This window comes from Oryzias latipes, chromosome 9 (assembly GCF_053564925.1).
Source record: "Oryzias latipes strain Hd-rR chromosome 9, Olatipes_Hd-rR_3.1".
Lineage (NCBI taxonomy): Eukaryota > Metazoa > Chordata > Actinopteri > Beloniformes > Adrianichthyidae > Oryzias > Oryzias latipes.
The window spans coordinates 16,383,031-16,402,878 of NC_136245.1; the positions used below are offsets into that span (position 1 = coordinate 16,383,031).

Consider the following 19,848-nt stretch of genomic DNA (forward strand, 5'->3'; position numbering starts at 1 on the left):
AACGGGGAATGGGACAGGGGCGGGGTTGCTCTGTGCCAATAGTCCCGCCCACAACTCAGAAACAAATTTCTAATCAACTGATGCTACTCTGTATATGTCCTGACAGCAACAGTTATTTTTATTTGTTTGTTTGACAAAAAAAAAAGCAAATTCATAATTAAAGGACCACTGAAATTGCATTAAAAATGAATAATAAGATGATTGGAGTGGGACTTTAAAAACAAATTCTTATGATTATCCTATTTTTCTTAATTTTCAGTTTCCTAATTGAATCCCACACCTCAGAGTTTTGAAAATATATTGTCTTCCGTACCAAATTTAACAAATTGCTTTAAGATCTCTTTAATTTGCCCTTTCAGGATTGCAGTTCATATGACCTAATCTCTAGATTGATATGTGTCTGAAAAAAGAAGACAAATGCTTCACAGATTTTAGTGGATGACGTAAAAATATTTTAAAAAGTCTGATTAAAAAAAAAAGTACCAGCTCTCAGAGGGCATTGTACGAAAAAGTAAGCTGTCATTGTGGTCGCAAAAAATATTTGCAGAGTATTTTTCAAAGTTGTTGCAAGGTGCTGAATGCCATTTCATTTGTGTATCTTTGTAATATTTGCCTATGTGGCACATGAATTGACTTCTAGATATCCCTGTTTTGTGCTGAATGTGTGTAAAAAAACAAGACCTTACAAAATAAGTCATCATTTGAAAAAGCTTTTATTTGCAAATGTCAAAGCTCCTTCAAGGGTAATAACACTGTTTCAAAAACAAATTAGCACGTGATCTGAATGCACCTCCATAAAAACACACATGAAACTGTTTGTGTGTAGCATGGGACAGAGAATCTAGTGATTTCATGTCTATACTGATCCTTTGGTTTAACACTGACTAACTTGCATAGAAAATATGCGGTTTGGCAATCCTAACTCAGTGGTAATCTTTTTACTGATTGCTAAATGTCTAGACAGTCACCAAAAAGCTATCTGCTTGGTATTACATTGGGCACAATGCAGGTCAAGGGACATCACAGGAGATTGTTCTTTGATCCCATTGACGCAAATTTAGTTATCTCCTCCACAGAGAGCCAGGAGGATCTTCTCGTAGTCTCCTTTAGTGTCATCCTATATTCAAAAGAATAAAAATGCTTAGTTTCTTTTTAATTTTCTAAAAGACGAGACTAAAAATACAAAACATAAACTACAAGACTTCTCTCTAAAAGGTATAATGAAAGAAAAAGATCATCTTAAATCATCTACAATTACTGGTTATCTGCTCACCAGAATGTCTTTGTACAGTGTTTTCCCATAGTTTTTCTTGTATTCTTCCTTGATGAGTTTCATATCAATCTCAGATCTGGCCACCATGATCCGAGTCAGGATGTTTTTGCGGGTACCTTTGCCCTGATAAACCAGACCAAAAAAACAACATTTTTGTTAGCACAAAACCTAAGCTGTGTAAATGTGTGCTCATGTACCACACACGCTTTACCTTCATGGCCAGGTTGAGCTTCTCTGCAAAGAATGCAGCTCTGCTTCCAGAACATTTCACTGAAGGGATTTTCAATTGTTTCAGTTTAATTAAATGCAATGCAAAATTTTGATGTCATTGAATTCTCTCCTTGCAAATTCAAAATGCAGGTTTCTGATTTTACCTATAGCTGTGAGACAGCTTTCAATGTCTCCCTTCATCTCCAGGTCAATGGCTTTAGCCATGTCCACTTTGCTGTACTTCGAATACCTTTCAAATACTGATTAAAAATAGAAGCAGTGTTATATGTTTGAGAATGACAAAAAGAAAAACTAAGTTCAAATCTACAGGATGTTTTCTGACTGACCTTTGCGAAGGTGGGGGCCACTTCTTGTGGTCAAGATTTCGATGAAGACGGAGCAGTCCTTGCCCTTCCTCCCCTCTCCAGCCTCGTACAGAGCCCTGGCATCACTGTCAATGAGTTGCTCACTGATCCCTTCAGTCCTGCCAGCCTGTGTTGGGCAGAAACCCATCTGTGAACTCTTGTTGCATTTTTATTTTTTTCCATTATACCTTTAGAGAGAAGTCTTATAGTTTAGGTTTATTTTTTAAATTAATATCAGTTTATAGCAAAAAGCTTTGCCTCAAATCTTATTTGCATCATGGTTATGTGGCTAAATATTGACAGTAAACATGGTATTAAAATCTGTCAGCAGCACAGGGATGACCAGAATGCAGTTAAAGATGTCTACCTTGCAGAGAGCAAGAAGAGCCGCTCTGAAGTCTCCACTGGTGTCAGATCTGATGTCTTCCTCCAGGTCCTTCTTGTAGTCTTGAAAAAACAATCATAAAAAGTTATTTTTTATTTCCAAACCCTATGCTTTGCAAATATATACTTTGGGTAGTTTTTCATATGGTGTGTACTTTAACCTTGTTGGCTCATACCTTCCTTGTAGGCCTTCTTCAAATCCATGATCTGTCTGTTGTTTCTGGAAGCAAGAATCTCAATCAGGGTGTCCTCATCAGTTCCAAGACCCTGAGACAGAGATGCATGAATCGATCAATTAAAACTTGGAAAGGCATTCTAGAAAATCAGTTCAAACTAAGAACTCCAATTAAGAAAACAAGGGGGGGGGGGGGGGGGGGGCTGTTGGTTCTCATTATAATCCAGGAATAACAGTGGTGACACCAGAGGCTTACTGGTGTCTACCAGTATTAATTTTAACAAAAATCGTAGGAGTTCGTGCATTTGCGTTTATTTCAACTTTGTGTTTTTTCACCTTCATGGCCAGTTTCAGCTGCTGGGCATCATACTGAGCTGGTGTTTTCAGCAGAGCCAGCACCACTTCCTCCAGATCTCCTTTCAAGGCACTTTTCAGAGCAGATTCTAGAGGCTGCAGACAAAAAACTGTTGTAACATTCAGGAAGGTCACACATAACATGTTAGTGCCGTGGTCATTACCTTGCCACTAGCCTGCTGGTAGGCCTCCTTGATTTGCTGTCTCTGTTCGTTGCTTCTTTTGACCAGAATTTCAATAATAGTGTTTTCATCCACACCTGCAGTGCAAGAAACCAGACATGAATGCTCCCATATAAACTGCATGCTATGTTCAGTCACTTTTCAACACTTCAAGAGATTGCATCACTGTGAGTTGTAATGATACACATGGGCCATAAGAGGGGGTTATTAACATTCCTAGAATGTGCACAAAGCTTTTCATTCCTGAAAGTAGAGGCTTTAAGAAAGCCCAAAACACGTTCACACATGCTCACAAGTATCCATCCACTCCATTTAAGTTCACCTTTTGCCTTGATGGCCTTGTCCAAGACTGCTGCATCTCCACTTGGACTGAAGTTGGGAGCTGCAGTCACAGTTCCCTCATTCCTGAGAACCTAAGAAATGACACACGGATTACTGCATGTGGACTAAATATTTTATTCCTGTTCTTACATATCCAGAAGTATACTTTTTTAAATTTGTTCAATGCTAAAATGCATCAGTTATTAAGCTTAAACACAGGAAAGTTGATAGAATCCTTGTTGCTGCTACAGATTCAAATGTCTCCACACACACCCCTCATGGAATAAACTTAAACTTAGTGTGATTTATTTTAAATCCAAAGATATTAAGAGCTTGTGCAACTTTCCCTTGCTTCACTAACAGGAAAAGAGAAGCAGCGTTTAGTCTGTTTGCTGAGTTTATATACAGGGAGGGGCACAGATTTTTCTGAGTAATTTTCCCCAAACTTAGTAGAACCATTATTCTTATTGCATACTACAACAGCAATCTAGTGACCTCTCTTTAATTCCAGTCCTATCTTATGTTTGATCGCAGCCTGGCTCTTTTTCTTCATTCTTTTCTGTTTAACTTTTGCTGCATTTCTTTCCCCTCCTCTCTCTGCGGTCATTCTTTCCACAGCAGCATGCCACAGGAAGAAAAGAAAAAAAGAAAAACAGGGTGGTTGGCCTTAGCAACTAAGAAAATAGTCACTGACTGAGTCATCAGGCATGCCCAGATAAACCGTTTGCTGCAGGAAGGCTTGGATGAAAGACATGGTGGGACGCTAGGATCAGTCTTGAGGAGAGAAAAAACACAACATGAGAAAACATTGTAATTCATATGATTGTGTAGAAAGAAACCGTAGGAATAAACCAGAAATAAACTTCAGAATACATTTTATCTGTTAACATTTTTCACAGAATTAATAAGGTTTTGTCTCCATCATAGAGCCTCTAATCACACATGTTTACTAAAGATTAAAATGACTGAAGGGGAGAGTTTCCATTCTAGCAGCAATGCTCTCAGCCACACCCACATTTGGCAAAACCTCTTCTTCTTTTCAGACTCCTCGGCAGTACAGACACTGGATGACAGTTGCGTAATTTAACTTTTGACACACTGTAGTTGCACCAAAGATACAATAGCAGCTTTTTATCAAACCCTTTTACATTCCATCAATTCTCTCTGTGCGTAAGCACCGTTCAATCAATCCTCTTGTAAAGTTTCAAACTTTGTCGAATTAGTTAGTGACAGGAGAACTAATCTAAAATTTCATGGTAAATAAAAAGACTTACCAAGAGGCTTCAGAGGGGAGAAGTTGTTCTCTCTGTATAGTTATTGCTGCGTTTTTAGAAGACCAAAAACCTGTACTTATACACCCCTGGACTCCACCTAGTAACGGGTCCGGCCCACGCGTAGCTACAGCTGCTGTTGGATTGGAGCGCTGTCGCGCACGACGCGCACGGCGAAGCTCCATCCACTACGCACGCAGGACCCTCCTCCAGCAGATCTGAGGCAGCTTCACAGCCTAGTCTCCCAAAACACATGTGCTGATCCAGCGCCAGGATTTAATCTCTCCTTAAAAAACGTGATCTCATGGAAAATAACTGGTATGTCTTTCTGGAACAACGCATTTGAAAAGGACCGAAGGATTTTTGGATATTGTCGTTATTATTATTTTTTTGAAAAGTTGTAGACGTTAAATCAGCATATAACCGCAAAACACCATGTTTATGTTAACAAATGTTTTTTTTTTAATTCATTAGAGTTTTGGATGCAGGTCTAGCATGTTTTGGACTCCTGACTAAAAGACAGCAGCTGACCAGCTTTGATTCAAAGTGGATGTTGTGTTTCTTTTTCTTATGTAAGCACATATGATGTTCATATTGTGGAATATTCAAATGTTGTATCCTGTTCTTTAAAAGCTCAAATTAAAATGACTATTTAAGCGTGGTTATGTATTTAGTCATCTTTTATTGCTTCTTAAAGCCCCGCTTTTTTAAAGTGTTGAAGGATTAGATGTTTGCTCAGTTTTTTTTGTGTCTAACAGCATCCCCGAAAACCGATTATACCACCACATTTTTTTAAGAACAACCCAGTCTTTCATGCATCTTGGTCAGATACCTCCAGTATCTTTAAATGGTAGTTAAACTTTAAAGTTCTACCTAAGCAATTTTTTGTTTTGTTTTTTAAAGCGCTTTAAAGTTATATTAAAAAAATAAAAAGTAAAGCAGAAGATTGGTGTACAAGCTCAATTATCAAACATGGAGTATGAAACAATGTAGTGATCCTGGGTCTTGGGTTCATGACATAATGGGTAGTAAGGGTTAATCCTGCAGTAAAATAATGATTTCAAACAATGATCCAATCTACGCCAGATCAATCTTAGGAAAAAATATTAGTAAGTTTAAAAAGACGTAGGGCCAGCACACACTCCAAAATAAATCAATGTTATTGTTTTTTTTTGCCAGGAACTTAAAACATGACAAGCTAACTAAGAGCAACAAAGCCATCATTCAAGGAGGGGTAACAAAGCTTACTTCCTGACGATTAACAGAAAACCAGAAACTTAAATACTATGGGCAAAGATTTCCTTAAATTGGTTTAGCTGTGATTAGCAAATGAAACCAGTAGAGATTGACAAGGGAAAAACAAGACCTCAAATAAAACATTACAAGAGCCCAAACTGGTTTAAAAAAACAAACATCCAAAGTACAATCCAAATTCTTGTTGTTTACTTGTAATTTTGGAGTAAAGTGAGACATTAAACTTAGTAAAAAAAACTTATGATGATTGCATGAGTAGATTGTTAGAAAAGGAATATCTTTGTATATAACAAAGCAGCCACTTTGGTCCCCAAAGGTGTGAACACAAAGCAGAGGAAAGAAAGCAAATGATCAGTTTCTTTATCTTAAGTCACACAAAGGTAGGTCTCTGTAAAAGTTTGACCTCTGAACCTTCTTCTTGTGTGAGCTCTACTTTTCCTCAAGTTTTACATACCTTGACTTTCTCGTTGTTTTGTTTGCTTTAGCACAGAGTGAAGCATAGCAATAGCTGATAACTCTCCTCAAGCAAACATGCTTTCAGAGATGATCTTAAACACAATCATTCATAGTTTCCTGCCTCTGCAGAATATCTGGTTTGTCCGTTTTCCGGTGAGTGTGTCTCTGCTGTGGCAATGTGGTGAGTTTTGAGGTGTGCCAGGTAACCACACGTGTATCAACAGAGTCCTGAAGCAGCTGTGATTAACAGCCAGCCTAAGGATGCATCATGCTAGATGACGTCTTTGAACACCGTCAGACTTTTTCATCATGCAAAACTAATAGGTTTACGCCTTTATTTGTCCTGAAAGAAACTTGTCAATTTTGGAAATTCATGTAAGACACTAGAAAAATTCGAGGGGAAGGCTTAGAGTTTGGACTGGGGAATGTGGGAAGAGTGGGAAAAAGCTTTCATTAAAGTGGCATCATGGGTGGATTTATTTCTCACTAAGGTATGCCAGGCACATGCTCAAGCTGTGGCCCAAATGTTCTAAAATGAGTCTCTTAAAAAAAACCTCAGAGGTGAGCTTAGCCAAGAACAACAGTGACAGAGTTATGATACACAGGGGCAACAGTAACTCTCACTCTGATTGTGTAATTTAACCTGATTAGAAGAAATTTGAACTCAGTGTTTTTATTCTCTTTATCGCAATCAGTTTTCTAACACTTTTGAGATCTAGGACGAAGGTGATTAATTCTTGATTATTTTTTTTTTAAAATGCTGGATAACAATGAAACAAAAAAAGAATAAAAATAAAAATAAAAGAGACAACCAGATTACAAAGGGTTCTGTGAGTGTGGCACAGCGTCTGGTTACATTTTTTTCTCTCCACACAGGAAACATGAGGACTGTTTGCATCATCTCTTTACCAGTCGGCACTTGATGAAACTCCATCTATGCTGGTTTAATATTTAACGACTGTTTGAGTTTGGTTCCCCTTAGTGATCAGGATCAACTCCCCTCTGATCCACATAGCAGCACTCGACTTGACTGAACTGCATGAAGGGACTTCCTCTGCAAGGTAGTCACGCGTTTTTGTTTTACTTTTCACATTTGTCTATAATTTGCTGGAAGAAAACATCATTTGCGATTACTTTTATTTTCATGTGTAAATGTCCAGTATAGTAGCTAAATGAGTAATAAGAACATATTTGGGGGGGGAAAGCTCAAATTGTGCTGATCCTTGTCAAGTTATATAAAAAAAGTGAATGTGGGATTTTCTTTTTTTTTTCTTGTCTTTGTTGAGAGGCTGACAGCTTTTCATAGCTTGAAGAGGATGACAGAGAGATTGCACTTGCAAAGTTAATATGCTGTGTGAGCTTTTTGAACATCTGTACATACTTATCGAGTTGATCAAGGGCTGGAGTGTGGATTCAACTGTGATATCCAGTTGCATATTAAACTCATATCTGTAGGATTCAAAATGATTCAATGTGCTCTTCTTTTCAGATGTTAAACCAACGCTGTTACACATTCTGAGTTACCCAACACAAGGTCACCGGTGACGGCAAACACACACAATGTACGTTAACTCCTCTGCAGCCACCAGTGGATCTTATTCACTGACATTCTTGGGAAAGAAAGTCGGGAGGCATCACTCCGTGGCGCCGGCGGGCAAGCAGAGTAAGTGTGATAAAAAATGATTGGCATCACCACACACCTGACTTTTGATCATGTGTTTTATTATATGCTATGTCTAAAAAAAAATGATGTTTCATAAAGTAAGTGGAGTTAGCCAAGGTTTAAATATTTCATCTGCTTGGAGTTGTCTGCTGTGCAGCAGTAAGCCCATCAGAAGAAACGTCACACACAGATCTTGGCAAAGTCTGGCTAGAAATCTGGACATGAATGGCATCCAGATCCACATGAACCAGACCCAATCATCAGCAAATGAAGACCTAAAACCATACAAGTCTTTGCACCCTTGACTTTACTTTTATTTATTTTTTTACTTCAGTGTTTTTTGTTTATCCCTTGTGCTATCCTAGGCACTTTAACATTGGGAGTTGGGTCATCTAGACCCACTAGACAGTGCTCTGAACCTTTTTTCTTCAATGATTTGTGATCTTCACTGGTGTCCATGGATTACATGAAATCTTTCCACCTTTATCCACCTTTGTCATGGTAGGGAGAACACGTCAAAGTAAGGGTGGGGTCATCTAAGATAGCACAAGGGTTACGAAAGTCTGATAGAATTTTGATGGGTTTGTATGAAGGTGAAAACCAAACTTTCTTATAATTTAGCTCTCTTATACTTCAGTTCCAGTCTGTGTTCCTATTGATTCCTTTAAGAATTAGGGTTTCTTGGTGCTTCCAGTAATTTACTTGATCAGAACAGTGTTGTTGTCATGGTTATTTATATCTGTGAGTTTCCTGCATTAAAATCCCCAAACATCGGCAGAGATATGTCCCCATCAAGGTAAAGATCATCATGAATGACAGTATACTGTAAAGTATTTCAGAAAGTCCTAATGCTGTGAAAATCAAGTGTCCACAAAGCAATCAGTTTTTGTGAAACAAACCCTGGCTGGAATAAATTTAAAAGAACTAAAAGCAGCACAAGCTAGACAAGTAACACACTTTTTATTATTACAATATGTATGTTTCGAATGCTATATGTCACATGAATGTCACTACTTTGGCAGAATGACTTTATCAATTAAAGGATCTTTTTTGCAAAAAGATTAGTTGACTTTGGAAACCATTTGTTTAAATTATTTTTGGGGAAATTAAAAAATGTTATTGGATATTTTCTGGTTAATTCATAGTTTCAAATTAAGTTAAATAAGCTAGTTTTGTGGCAAAATAAATTTCATTTATTAATGAAGGTAATTATACCAGTAATTTTCAAACTTTGAGTGTTGTTATTTCACAATTTTATGGGGATTCTATACATTTATAAATAAAGTTTTGGTTAATTATTTAAATTATTAATTTTCTGTTTATTTATTGAATAAAAAAATTGAGCTCCTCAACATTAAATAAATGGTAATTTTCGGTATGTTTTTAACAGTGTATAGTTTAGAGTTAATATTTTATAGTTGCCTTTCAATTCAATTCAATTTTATTTGTATAGCCCAAATTCACAACAACAGTCATCTCGATGGGCTTCGTATCGGTAATTGAAAAAGTTAAACATAAAATCAAAAGGATCATAAATACATAGAATTCAATAGGAAAATACTAAATTGAACTAACAAACTGACTAAACTAAACTGGACATCACTGCCCTTAGATCCCCCCTTCGCGGTAAGGAAAAACTCCTAAAAAAACGGATTCTGGAAAAAACAAAGAAACCTCAGGGGTGCCCACATGAAGGAGGGATAGTACATGAATTGCACTGCACCAAACAGAGGCATGGAGAACTAAATGAATAATGATCAAGAATAGAGAAGAGAGGGAGGGTAGAAGTAGATGAGAAAAGAGGACAGAACCCCAGTGCACCATAGTTACCCCAGCTTCAACTTCTAGCAGCCTGCTAAAAACAAATTGTTATTGTTATTAAGTTTAATTTAAACACATTGCGTGATTGAATGAATGAATGAAATATTTCACACTAGTTGGTCTGAAGGCACAAGTATGCGTGTGTGAACTCCATCTGTATTGTGTACATGTTGACAAGTGGACTTCTTTGCAGCTAGCAGGTGTGTTTATAACATTTGAGTGTGTGTGTGGGCAGGCCCCGCCCTTTGAGATTTGTATTACATCTGAACCTCACCGTAATGATAAACTTCCAGGAACTTGTTACTTTATGCTGCTTCATGGTTTTAACCCCCCCCTATGATCACCCTCCTATCCCCCCTCTCTAACATCCCTCTCTCTTCTTCCCTCCTTTCCTTTTCCGTCCGGTCCAACAGAAAAGATTTTCAAACATGATTAAAATGAATAAAGTTTGGCCTCAATTACAAAGGGGGTTTTATTCAGATATACCTCTGGTTTGTCTGAAGATTAATAATCCCTGTTGTTAAGGTAAAATATGTCCAACACAAGAGGCCCTCAGCTCTCATCTGTCTGCCCAGCTGTTGTACAGGACAAGTTAAAAAAAAATAATAATAATAATTTAAACACATTAACATTAAGTTAAATAATCTCTGAATACTAACTAGTCTGATAATAAGCCTGTCCAAAGAGGAATGTTTTCAGTCTAACTTTGAATGTAGAAACTGAGTCAGCCTCTCTTAAATGAGCTGGGAGTTTATTCCATAAAACAGGGGCTTGGTGGCTAAACGCTCTACCTCCAACCGTACTTTTACTAATTCTAGGAACCACAAGCAGTCCTGCATTTTGCGAGCGAAGTGTTCTGTTTGGGTGGTAAGGGACTATGAGGTCCTTAATATAGGACTGGGCCATACCATGTAAGGCCTTATAGGTAAGCAGGAGGATTTTGAACTTGATTCTAGAATCAACTGGGAGCCAGTGAAGTGGAACTAACACAGGAGTGATGTGATCTCTTCTGCTAGTTAATGCTAAAAATCTAGCAATCTAGCCTTGCCACTGAATTCCTGTGGTTCATTTAAGTTTGTTTTTTGTCTCAGTTGCATGGGAAGCAACCGGGTCTTCCCGCCCCGAGGACTCTTTGGTGTCCTTGCAGTCTGGTCACAGTCCAACATCAGCCCAGGCAATGGGGGATTTACCTGGCAGTGTACCGGAGCTGAGGGAGAAAATGCCATGTCCAATAAGGCACAACAGGCTTGACCAGCATGAAGACAACACAACAGGTCAGAAAAAAGGACTCTTTCAGCTTTACTTGTTTTCTGCCTTTCAGTTCTTCCTTCAGTCCCCAATTAAACTCAGGCAGCAGATAAGCCGCTTTTTTGTTTGTTTGTTTTTCACATGCCATCAAATTTCTCATTGAATCCTGAGTCTGACGTGATTTCTGTTTTCTACTAAAAGGTGTTTCTGGGAGGAAAGTAACAGCATGACGGCACACCCACATTCCTGTGTGAGGAAACATGGAGGGGAGGGGTGGGATGGGACAGTGCTGGGAGGTAGCGTGAAAAAAGAGAGTGATGTTATCTTAAAAAAGTGAATCCGTTTGGAGAAAAAAAGTCAGTTTTAGATGATGCTGGGGATGCTGATAGAGCTAATAAGGGAAGTAAACAGGGACTAACGCCTTTGTCAATTGTTAAAGTAGTACTGTTGGGTTTAAAATTTAGAAATGCAAGTGACATCACTCTATCACTCCACAAAAATGTAAAATATGGCTGAAAAATAAATAAAATGTAAACTGTTGCACTAAAATGTGTGTTTTGTTTTACTCAAGACTGCATCCATGTAATGATTAGTCATGATTCATAGAAAAAATCTGATATAGAAAAAATGATTAATATATAAAAAGGTATTCAGTTAATAACTAAAGGCCTTGTTGTGTTTTTAGTGTCTTTAACATGTTTATTGTAGCATTTTATATATGATGAAAGATATCATAGGACTGATTAAATATCATTTTTGAGTATTTCTTTATTCAAATCTTTGTGAATGAAGAGCAAATGGCTTAGATGTAAATTTCTGATGAACTGCAGAAACTATGTCCCAGAAAACTGCACAGGTTTTTTTTTATTTAAAAAACAAGATGTCACAATTAAAAGACAACTAGGAAAACTTTTAACAAAGATCAAAAGATGATTGGAGTGGGACTTTAATATATTTCCTTGACCTTTTAAAAAAAAGTGTCTTACTGCCTTATTTATTAATACATTATAAACTACAAAGCATAAAATAAAATTGTGAATTGCAGTGACCAAGAAAATATGGTAAATGTGTTAAATATCATTAATATTGTCCTTGGTTGTTGTATTTTTCTTTTAAATAACCAAGTAGTGGGATTAGCTTGGTTTTCTTTTCTTTCAAAGTAAAGTTTGAGCCAGTGTTCTTGACATTTTTTACTTATTTTTCTTCAGATCTTTTCTCATTCAATGCCAAATGGCATCATATCCAGCCCACCCACAACCTTGGAAAAGATCATGGATATTTAGGCATCACATAATATTTCAAAAAATACTATACCAGACTGTAGCACAGTTTAACTTAGAGGTGGGATTTGTATACTTTCTTCTTTGGCTTCTATTGCTTGTTCTTTTTTTTTATTGAGAGGACTTTAGCTGCTCATCAACATTTGCTTCATTGTTCAAGCTTCCATTTATCACAAAACTCAGTGGACGAAGAAGTGGTCTGCGTTCAAACGTTGGATAAGTCCTGAACGAGGAAAACACACTGGACAAGAGGTCAACCGAGGTGCTTGAGATCACCATGAAATATCAAACAAAAAAAATGATATTTCATGGCTGTAGAAATGATGACATTAGTTAAGGAAGAAGGTTACGTGATTTAAATATATTTTTAATATTGATCAAAGATGATCACATTTCCCGCTGGTTTGTAGATTCATTTATTAGAGACTTCAAATTGGAATCAGTCTTCTCCAGATAGATTAATTAGTTTGTAATAAGACTATTTAAGACAAAAATTACACTTTTAAAAAAAGAGATTAAAGGTGTAAAGTCTTTTAAATGTGTTTAGTTTTAAAAGTTATGTTTTAAAGCTTTAGAATACAAGTTTTCTGCTGCTGTGAGAAATCAGTTGGAGCCAGATGTAGTGGAGTAAAAAATATGGTAAAATATTTGAGTAACGTAGGACTACATTAAAGCGGCTCACTCATACAGGTGAGTTATAATGTAGACAAACCTGAGAGCCCCATCCATGAGGATTTCCAGTTTAAACGTTTGTTGGCTGCTTGTATCTTCATTCAGGCTCATCCGTTTCTCAGTTGCCTGGTAGTGATGATGATCAGGCAATGAAAGCGGAGAAGATCTACATCCCTTATGAGTCAGCTCAACTCTGCATTGCTGAGGTAAAATAACGCTGACGTTTTCTCTGCACAATTAAATGTTTTATAATATAAAATAGTGAATTTTAAAAACACACAGCTGTCCTTTGTCCAGTTACTCTGAAAGAATTCATGCAAACATAAGAGTTTTGTCTCTGCTCACATGGTTTCCCGACTGCTACTGCCTCAAGGCATATATGTGGTCATCCTAGTGATATTACATTTTAACTATTTGTTATCATCTCTGTGACAAACCCACACAAAATCAGATAGCCAAAGACATGGCAGGAATGGAAAAGAAGCACCTGGAAATGATCCAAGAACAGAAGGATAACTTCCAGTTCCAAACGCGAGAGACTCAGGTGAAAAGATGTGCACAGGTGTCTTTCTGCAAACTACATCATAGCTGTTTTTTAAAAAGTGAGTGTTTGCTTTCAGTAGTTGGTTCTGCAGAGGGTCAAATCTCACTACCAGAACAAGTTAAAAACTCTGCGAAGAATCTTGAACGTCTACCAGGAGAAGATGGAGAAGAAGAACTATGAGTGGGAGAGGAAAGTGGCGGTCAGTCCTTTTCTGGTCATATGATTTTGTTTTTGTTTGTTTCATAGTTAGCTCTCTGTGCTTTTAATCTAGCGCTTTCCCCTCCAGCTTTCATGTGATGCACTTTATTTTTCCTTCTTGCAGAATTTGACAGCACAGATTGGGCAGCTGCTTGAGGCGCAGAGGGCTGAGAGGTGTAGGAGCAAAGAGGAGGCCCTGCAGTGGCAAAATGAAAAGGTCAGTCAGCCGTGTATCCCATTTTCTGAACAGGAGCACACTCTTGTGGTCATTTTTGAGTGGAAAAATGAATCAAATCAATAAGAGTGAAATCATTTAACATCTGCTTTTCTCTTAGAGCAAAATGTTGGAGTTTTTCTCCAACAAGCTGGACACCTTGCACTGCCACCAGACCTCCAGTGAGTTCAGCTACATTTTTTATTTTGTCTATAAAGTCATTATCTCGTGTTTGTAAAACCACCTTATCTCAGTGCTGCAGGAGCTAAAGATAGCAAGAGAAGAAATAGGAAAGGTTCAAGAAATGTTAGCGGCATCACAGGAGAACAAACAGGAAATGACGGAGGAAGATGAAATCTTTGAGACCAAAGGAACTGCAGCCCAACAACAAACCCCGGTGGGTTGGCCATTATTGCCATATCAACCATCCAAACAGCAGAACAAAAAAACATTTACCCTCATGAGTCAATGCATGAAAAATTATAATAGCCTAAAAAAATGACCAGAATATCACGTTTTGGTTTTTGTGTACTAAAAAATCCTTTTCTAACCTAAATCTGTGCTCAGAACTGCAATGACTCTGAAAAACCACTAGAGGGAGCCAATGCTCGCCTGGAGGGCCTGAAGGAGAGCCTTTCTCAAAGAGAGAAGGAGATTACTGAACTGCTGGAGACAGAGAAGACCCCCATGCCTCCTGTCCCGGCTCCACCCTGCAGTGTTTTGCTGCCTGCTGTCATTCACAAGGTGCTAAACACACAGGAGAAGGGATCTCTACAGCTTCCACTGAAGACTATGATTTCAAACTGTTGTACCATTATGTCTTCATAGGCCCATGCAGTCTGTGGTGCAGTGGCAGAAAGCAGAGATTATCTGGACAGACTGATTGAGGATAATCAGGCTGCTCTAGCTGCAGCCAGAGAAAAACTGGAGAATCTGAACAATGAGGAAGAAGTCAGCACTGACAGGAAAGACAGAGAGGATACACATCACAGTTTTCAAGTTTAAACATGTTGTCTTTTTTTGAGTTAAAGTAAGAAAGTAAGAGTCCTCTTAGGAGTTATGATTATTTTTCCCTTGTTTCCAGGTCTGACACAAGTGAGTCCCGTCTATCTTTCTTGCATGAGACAGTGAAGGATTTTGAAGTCCACAAAATTGCTTTAGATTGCATTAAATCCGGAGAGAGTCCTGTGATGAATGGTAAATGTCTAAATTTCCTATGGTTTTGTGTTCTTTGCCAAAAATAAAATGGTTTACAAAGTTTAGAATTCCTAAAATGTGACATTTTCCATTTGATGCATCCTATTTCGCTCTCTGATCTATCATTTACCTCCCTGGCTAGCATTTGCTCTCTCCTCAGATTGTGAAGCCTTAGATCTGGAGGACATCCTGGGACAAGGCACTGATGGAGTGAAAAGTATTGGACAGCAGCTTCTTCTGCTCCAGGATCAGGTCAGTGTTTTATTTCCTATGAAACCCATTTAAGACTAAAAATGAAAATCAATCAAACCATCACAACTCTGTTTGTGTTTTGTCTAAAGCTAAAACAAGAAAAAGAAGAAAAAAGGAAAATAGTGGAGAACTACACATTGGAAAGAACACTAAGAAAAAAATATTACAACATGGTTGAAGACATGAAAGGTAAAAGGCAGCTTTTGTAACACACTTTGCATATTTGTGCATTTGAGTTTGGGCCGTTAGGGCACCATTTGAATAATTGCATGTTTACTATTTCTACTTCAGGTAAAATTAGAGTATTTTGTCGACTTCGCCCAATGAACAGAAACGAGGCAGGGCAGGGTGGGACTGCTTTTGTGGAGAAAATAGACGATTACTCTGTCTCTGTGGAAACGCCTCGTGGCCTGAGGGAGTTTCAGTTTGACAAGGTGTTCGGTGCTGAAGCTTCCCAGGATGAGGTGTTTCAAGACACCAGCAGGTGTGGCGGGTTATCCCTATAAGTTAAATTCAAAAGACAATGTTCGTAGATGGAACATTCTGGATGCACATTAAACTTGATCTACTGTTCTTGTAAATGCATTTTATGTTTCAGTGTTTGGAACCTGTTTCCATTTGCAGGCTGATTCAGTCCGTCATCGATGGCTACAATGTTTGCATCTTTGCATACGGGCAGACAGGCTCTGGAAAGACCTTCACCATGGTGGGGGACAAAGATCAGAGAAACCCCGGCATCATGCCCAGGTCTTTTAATGCCATTTTTGATATCACTCGGGAGAACAGCTCTAAGTTTGAATTTAAGGTAGTAAGGTCAAAAGTCAATTAAAACCCTTAAGTTTTCAAAAAAAGAAAACACATAGGAGAAAGACGTTCCCCCTTTTCTTCCTCTCACTCTTATTTCTCCAGGTTTCAGCGTATATGCTGGAGCTGTACAACGACAGACTGCAGGACCTCTTTATTAGCCAAGCTGCTGAGGCCCAGGCACAGACTCAGCCCAGCAGCCAGACCAGACGAGTGGAGATCAAAAGGACCAGAAAAGGAGTTGTGTTCGCTCAAGGAGCAGAGACAAAGGAGGCTTCCAGTGCGCAGGAGCTCTACGCTTTGTTCCAACAGGCCTGCGCCAACCGACACATTGCTGCCACCAGTGAGTCCTGCATACTGAGCAAAGTCACACAGTTTAAACATGTCATGCTAAATGGCTTGGATTGATCCTGTTAATTGTTAATTGAAGTTAATGTGCAGCAGTTATATCCATCATTACTGGGCTTTCTATAAATTTGAGGGAGCTGCTATACTGCTAGAACAGGGGTGTCAAACTCAATTTCACTCAGGACCACATAAGCATAGCTGCTGTCCTCAAAGGGCCAGTTATAACTTATTCATGTAACTAAATGTAATGAAAAATAAATGTAACTACTCCTTAACGTTAAATAAATCATTTATTTATTACAACTTTTTAAATTGACATTTACAGTTGCATAGAAAACATACGTTTGCTTGTTACTCTAGCATAAATCCTTTTAAATTTGTTTTTTGTCAGGTTAGGTTATATGGACAGTGTTTAAGTCCTAATGTATAGTTTCCCAATCCGACATTTCAAGTCCGATTCCCCCTAGATATGAATAAATATGAATAAATACACACCAATTTTTATTTTTTATTTTAAGAAATTAAAAACTTTTATGCTCTCGGGGGCCACATAAAATGACATCTGGCCCGCGGACCTTGAGTTTGACACATGTGTGCTAGAAGAAGAAGATATTACCATAAAAAGTCAACCTTTCTAACTGCAGACATTTTTTTGTTTTTTCACAAGAGATGAATGTAGAGAGTTCCCGCTCCCATCTCATTGTTGTCATCATGGTGGAGAGCAGAAATCTAACCAATGGCAGCATCAGCACCGGAAAGCTGAGTCTGGTAGACCTGGCAGGCAGTGAAAGAGCAGCAAAGACTGGTGCCAAAGATCATCAGCTAAAGGTTTGCTCAAACAGTATCTAAGACCTTAATCCACAGGTCTGCAACCTTCAAGACATTAACAGCCATTCGGGTTGATTACTCACTGACCACAACCCAGCAGGAACCACAAAGTCTGACTTAACCCTTTAGAAAAAAAAAGATAATGATTTGAATTGTTACAACTGTAATAAATACATTTGAATTTACATAAACAAAAATAGCCTTTTTTCAAATTATGAAATTCTTTTGACATAGGTTCATATGACTTTCTTTCAAAATAAAATACACCCTGAAACCACAAAGGACCATCTCAATGCAGATGTAGTTGTTGCAATGTTAGTTGTAGGTATTGCAATGTCAGCGGTGGTTTACATTTTTTTTTATTTATCTCTTGTGATGCTTCTCAGCCAAAAATGTACAAATCTCACAAAAACTAAATCAGTGATAATTAAATTACCCCTTACCGTATTTTTCAAACCTGGCTCACTTAAAATCCTTGTATTTGTTCTTAAATAGAAAACCTGCCTTATAATTCAGTGTGCCTTTATTCTGGTTGTACTTATCAACCTCCAATTGATTTTCTGTTGGACACAGTGCACAAAAACTGTTTAGTTCAACTTTACAATTAATTTTTGAACTAAAACTGTTTTATTTTCTTTAACCAGAAGGCCACAATGAAGGGCTAAAAGAGCCACATGTGGCTCCAGAGCCTCAGGTTGCAGACCCCTGCCTTAACCAAACTGATAAGTGATGTGTGCATCAGATGAGTGATGTGTGCCTCAGAGTTCATTTATTTACTTTAACACTTTTCAGGAGGCAAACTCTATCAATAAATCCCTGAGTGCCCTCGGTGATGTGATCTCTGCCTTGTCTGCTGACTTGCCTCATGTGCCCTACAGGAATAGCAAGCTGACCCAGGTAGTGGAAAGCAAGCTGACAAAGTTTGCATCATGAAACTGTTTGTGTTTTTTTATTTTTTTGTTTGTCTTTTGGAATTGTAAAATGAACAAAAACGTATGAACTACCTGTAGATTTCTCTCAGGTGATGCAGGACTCTTTGGGAGGAAATGCAAAAACCCTGATGATCGTCAACATCTCCCCTTCAGAATCAAATCTAGATGAAACTCTCACATCGCTCATGTAAGAAACCCTGACAAAAAGAAAACTAAACTTCTTTTTCATTTGTTATGGGGGAAAACCCTAGTAAATGATATCTGATCTTGCTTAAATTCTCAGCTATGCAACAAGAGTGAAAGCTATAACCAACAATGCTCAGAGAAATGTAGAAAGCAAAGAAATTGCTCAACTAAAAGAGGTATGCACCATTTTGACATTTTTCAGGCTCTTCAAGGGTTGTGGTCTGCTTCAAAATGGTTTCACTGACTCTTCAGGTTGTTTTTGTCTTTTGTTGATAGGTGATTATGAAGCTAAAATCTGGACTAACAGTGGACGACGGGGATGTTTGAACTGCTTGAAAACATTTGTAATTAATCAAGTTTCAACATTTTCTTGCATTATACTAAATAAACATTCTTTAAAATGTATCATTTTTTTAACAGCAATTCAAAAGTTTAATTTGATCACATGGATGAAATCCTGATATTATAAAGAAAGCTGCTGACAGAGCTTTGATTACTGTTCCTTAATGGGAGCTGCATGCATGAGTCTCTAGAATCGGGCTTCCACCACACAGGGGCCCATTCGTAACTGACCTTTGCAAATAGGAAATCAGTTGCTGGGTAAGTCTGCACTTCTACTGTTCATGGTGAAAGAACGAGCTTTCATGGCTAGGTCCAGCAGCTCTGAAGAAATGAAAAGCCCACATGGGCATTCAAGATAAAAGAATGGATGGATCAAAAGTATTTTTAGAACAAATGTGTTGTTTTGGCTCTGTGATGGACTGGTGAACTGTCCAGGCTGCACTCCACATTTGCCCTACAGTAGCAGGATAGGCTCCAGCAACCCTGTGACCCCAGATGGGAGTACAGTAGGTTCAGACAATGGATAGATGAAAAGGTTTGAAAAACTCATAAAGCTCAGATGTTTAACACGGGAGTCCAAGTTTTATTTTATGCAGTTCTATAAATTCTAAAATGGAAATTCAAAAATGTATTTTATCATCAAAGACTCACTGAGTTGAACACTGTGTTTTGGGTGTTTTTACATCTTGTAGCAGTTTTCTGATGGAGGACATGTGTAAAGAAAATAAAGCTTAAATTTGGATTTCAGAGTATTTCCACAAATTGTCCTCTTTGATTAGCTACACTAGAGGCAACTTTTCTACATGTTATAAGCAGTTTGTACACAAAACTCCTTTCAGACTTCCAAATCCATCCACTGATTCTTAAAATTCTTCAGTTTCTTGAATTTATAAAAAATGTGACAAAATCTAAAAATCCATTTACAATCCTGGGAAACGGACTTGGCAAACAAATGAAACTGATTAACGTTTTACTTTTTAACTTGGAATTATTGTTTTTAATTAAAAGAGACATTATTTTGGATCTTTTTTTCCTTGATGTGAAAGAATAATGTATTTATAGACTTAAATCTAA

General features: G+C 37.8%; 2 protein-coding genes across 2 annotated transcripts; one reads left to right on the top strand and one right to left on the bottom strand.

Annotated features, from left to right (window-relative positions):
* Positions 1–694: 694 nt before the first annotated feature.
* Positions 695–4,567, bottom strand: anxa1a (annexin A1a). Its single transcript, NM_001104825.1, is given in 12 exon segments — positions 695–1,117; positions 1,274–1,396; positions 1,485–1,543; positions 1,648–1,743; positions 1,831–1,975; positions 2,216–2,295; positions 2,409–2,499; positions 2,744–2,857; positions 2,926–3,020; positions 3,266–3,356; positions 3,959–4,038; positions 4,539–4,567. Coding segments are annotated over 11 exon segments (1,014 nt in total). The 5' UTR covers positions 4,019–4,038; positions 4,539–4,567; the 3' UTR covers positions 695–1,057.
* Positions 4,568–6,253: 1,686 nt separating this feature from the next.
* kifl (kinesin family-like) lies at positions 6,254–19,526 on the top strand. Its single transcript, XM_078952379.1, has 22 exons — positions 6,254–7,306; positions 7,735–7,908; positions 10,821–11,003; positions 13,002–13,135; positions 13,381–13,473; positions 13,553–13,672; positions 13,796–13,888; positions 14,007–14,067; positions 14,140–14,282; positions 14,453–14,629; positions 14,714–14,884; positions 14,929–15,082; positions 15,225–15,334; positions 15,424–15,523; positions 15,626–15,818; positions 15,959–16,139; positions 16,244–16,481; positions 17,154–17,314; positions 18,107–18,211; positions 18,336–18,433; positions 18,530–18,608; positions 18,709–19,526. Exons 2-22 carry the CDS (start codon positions 7,806–7,808, stop codon positions 18,757–18,759), a joined length of 2,748 nt encoding a protein of 915 aa, XP_078808505.1. The 5' UTR covers positions 6,254–7,306; positions 7,735–7,805; the 3' UTR covers positions 18,760–19,526.
* The last annotated feature ends 322 nt before the right edge of the window (positions 19,527–19,848 follow it).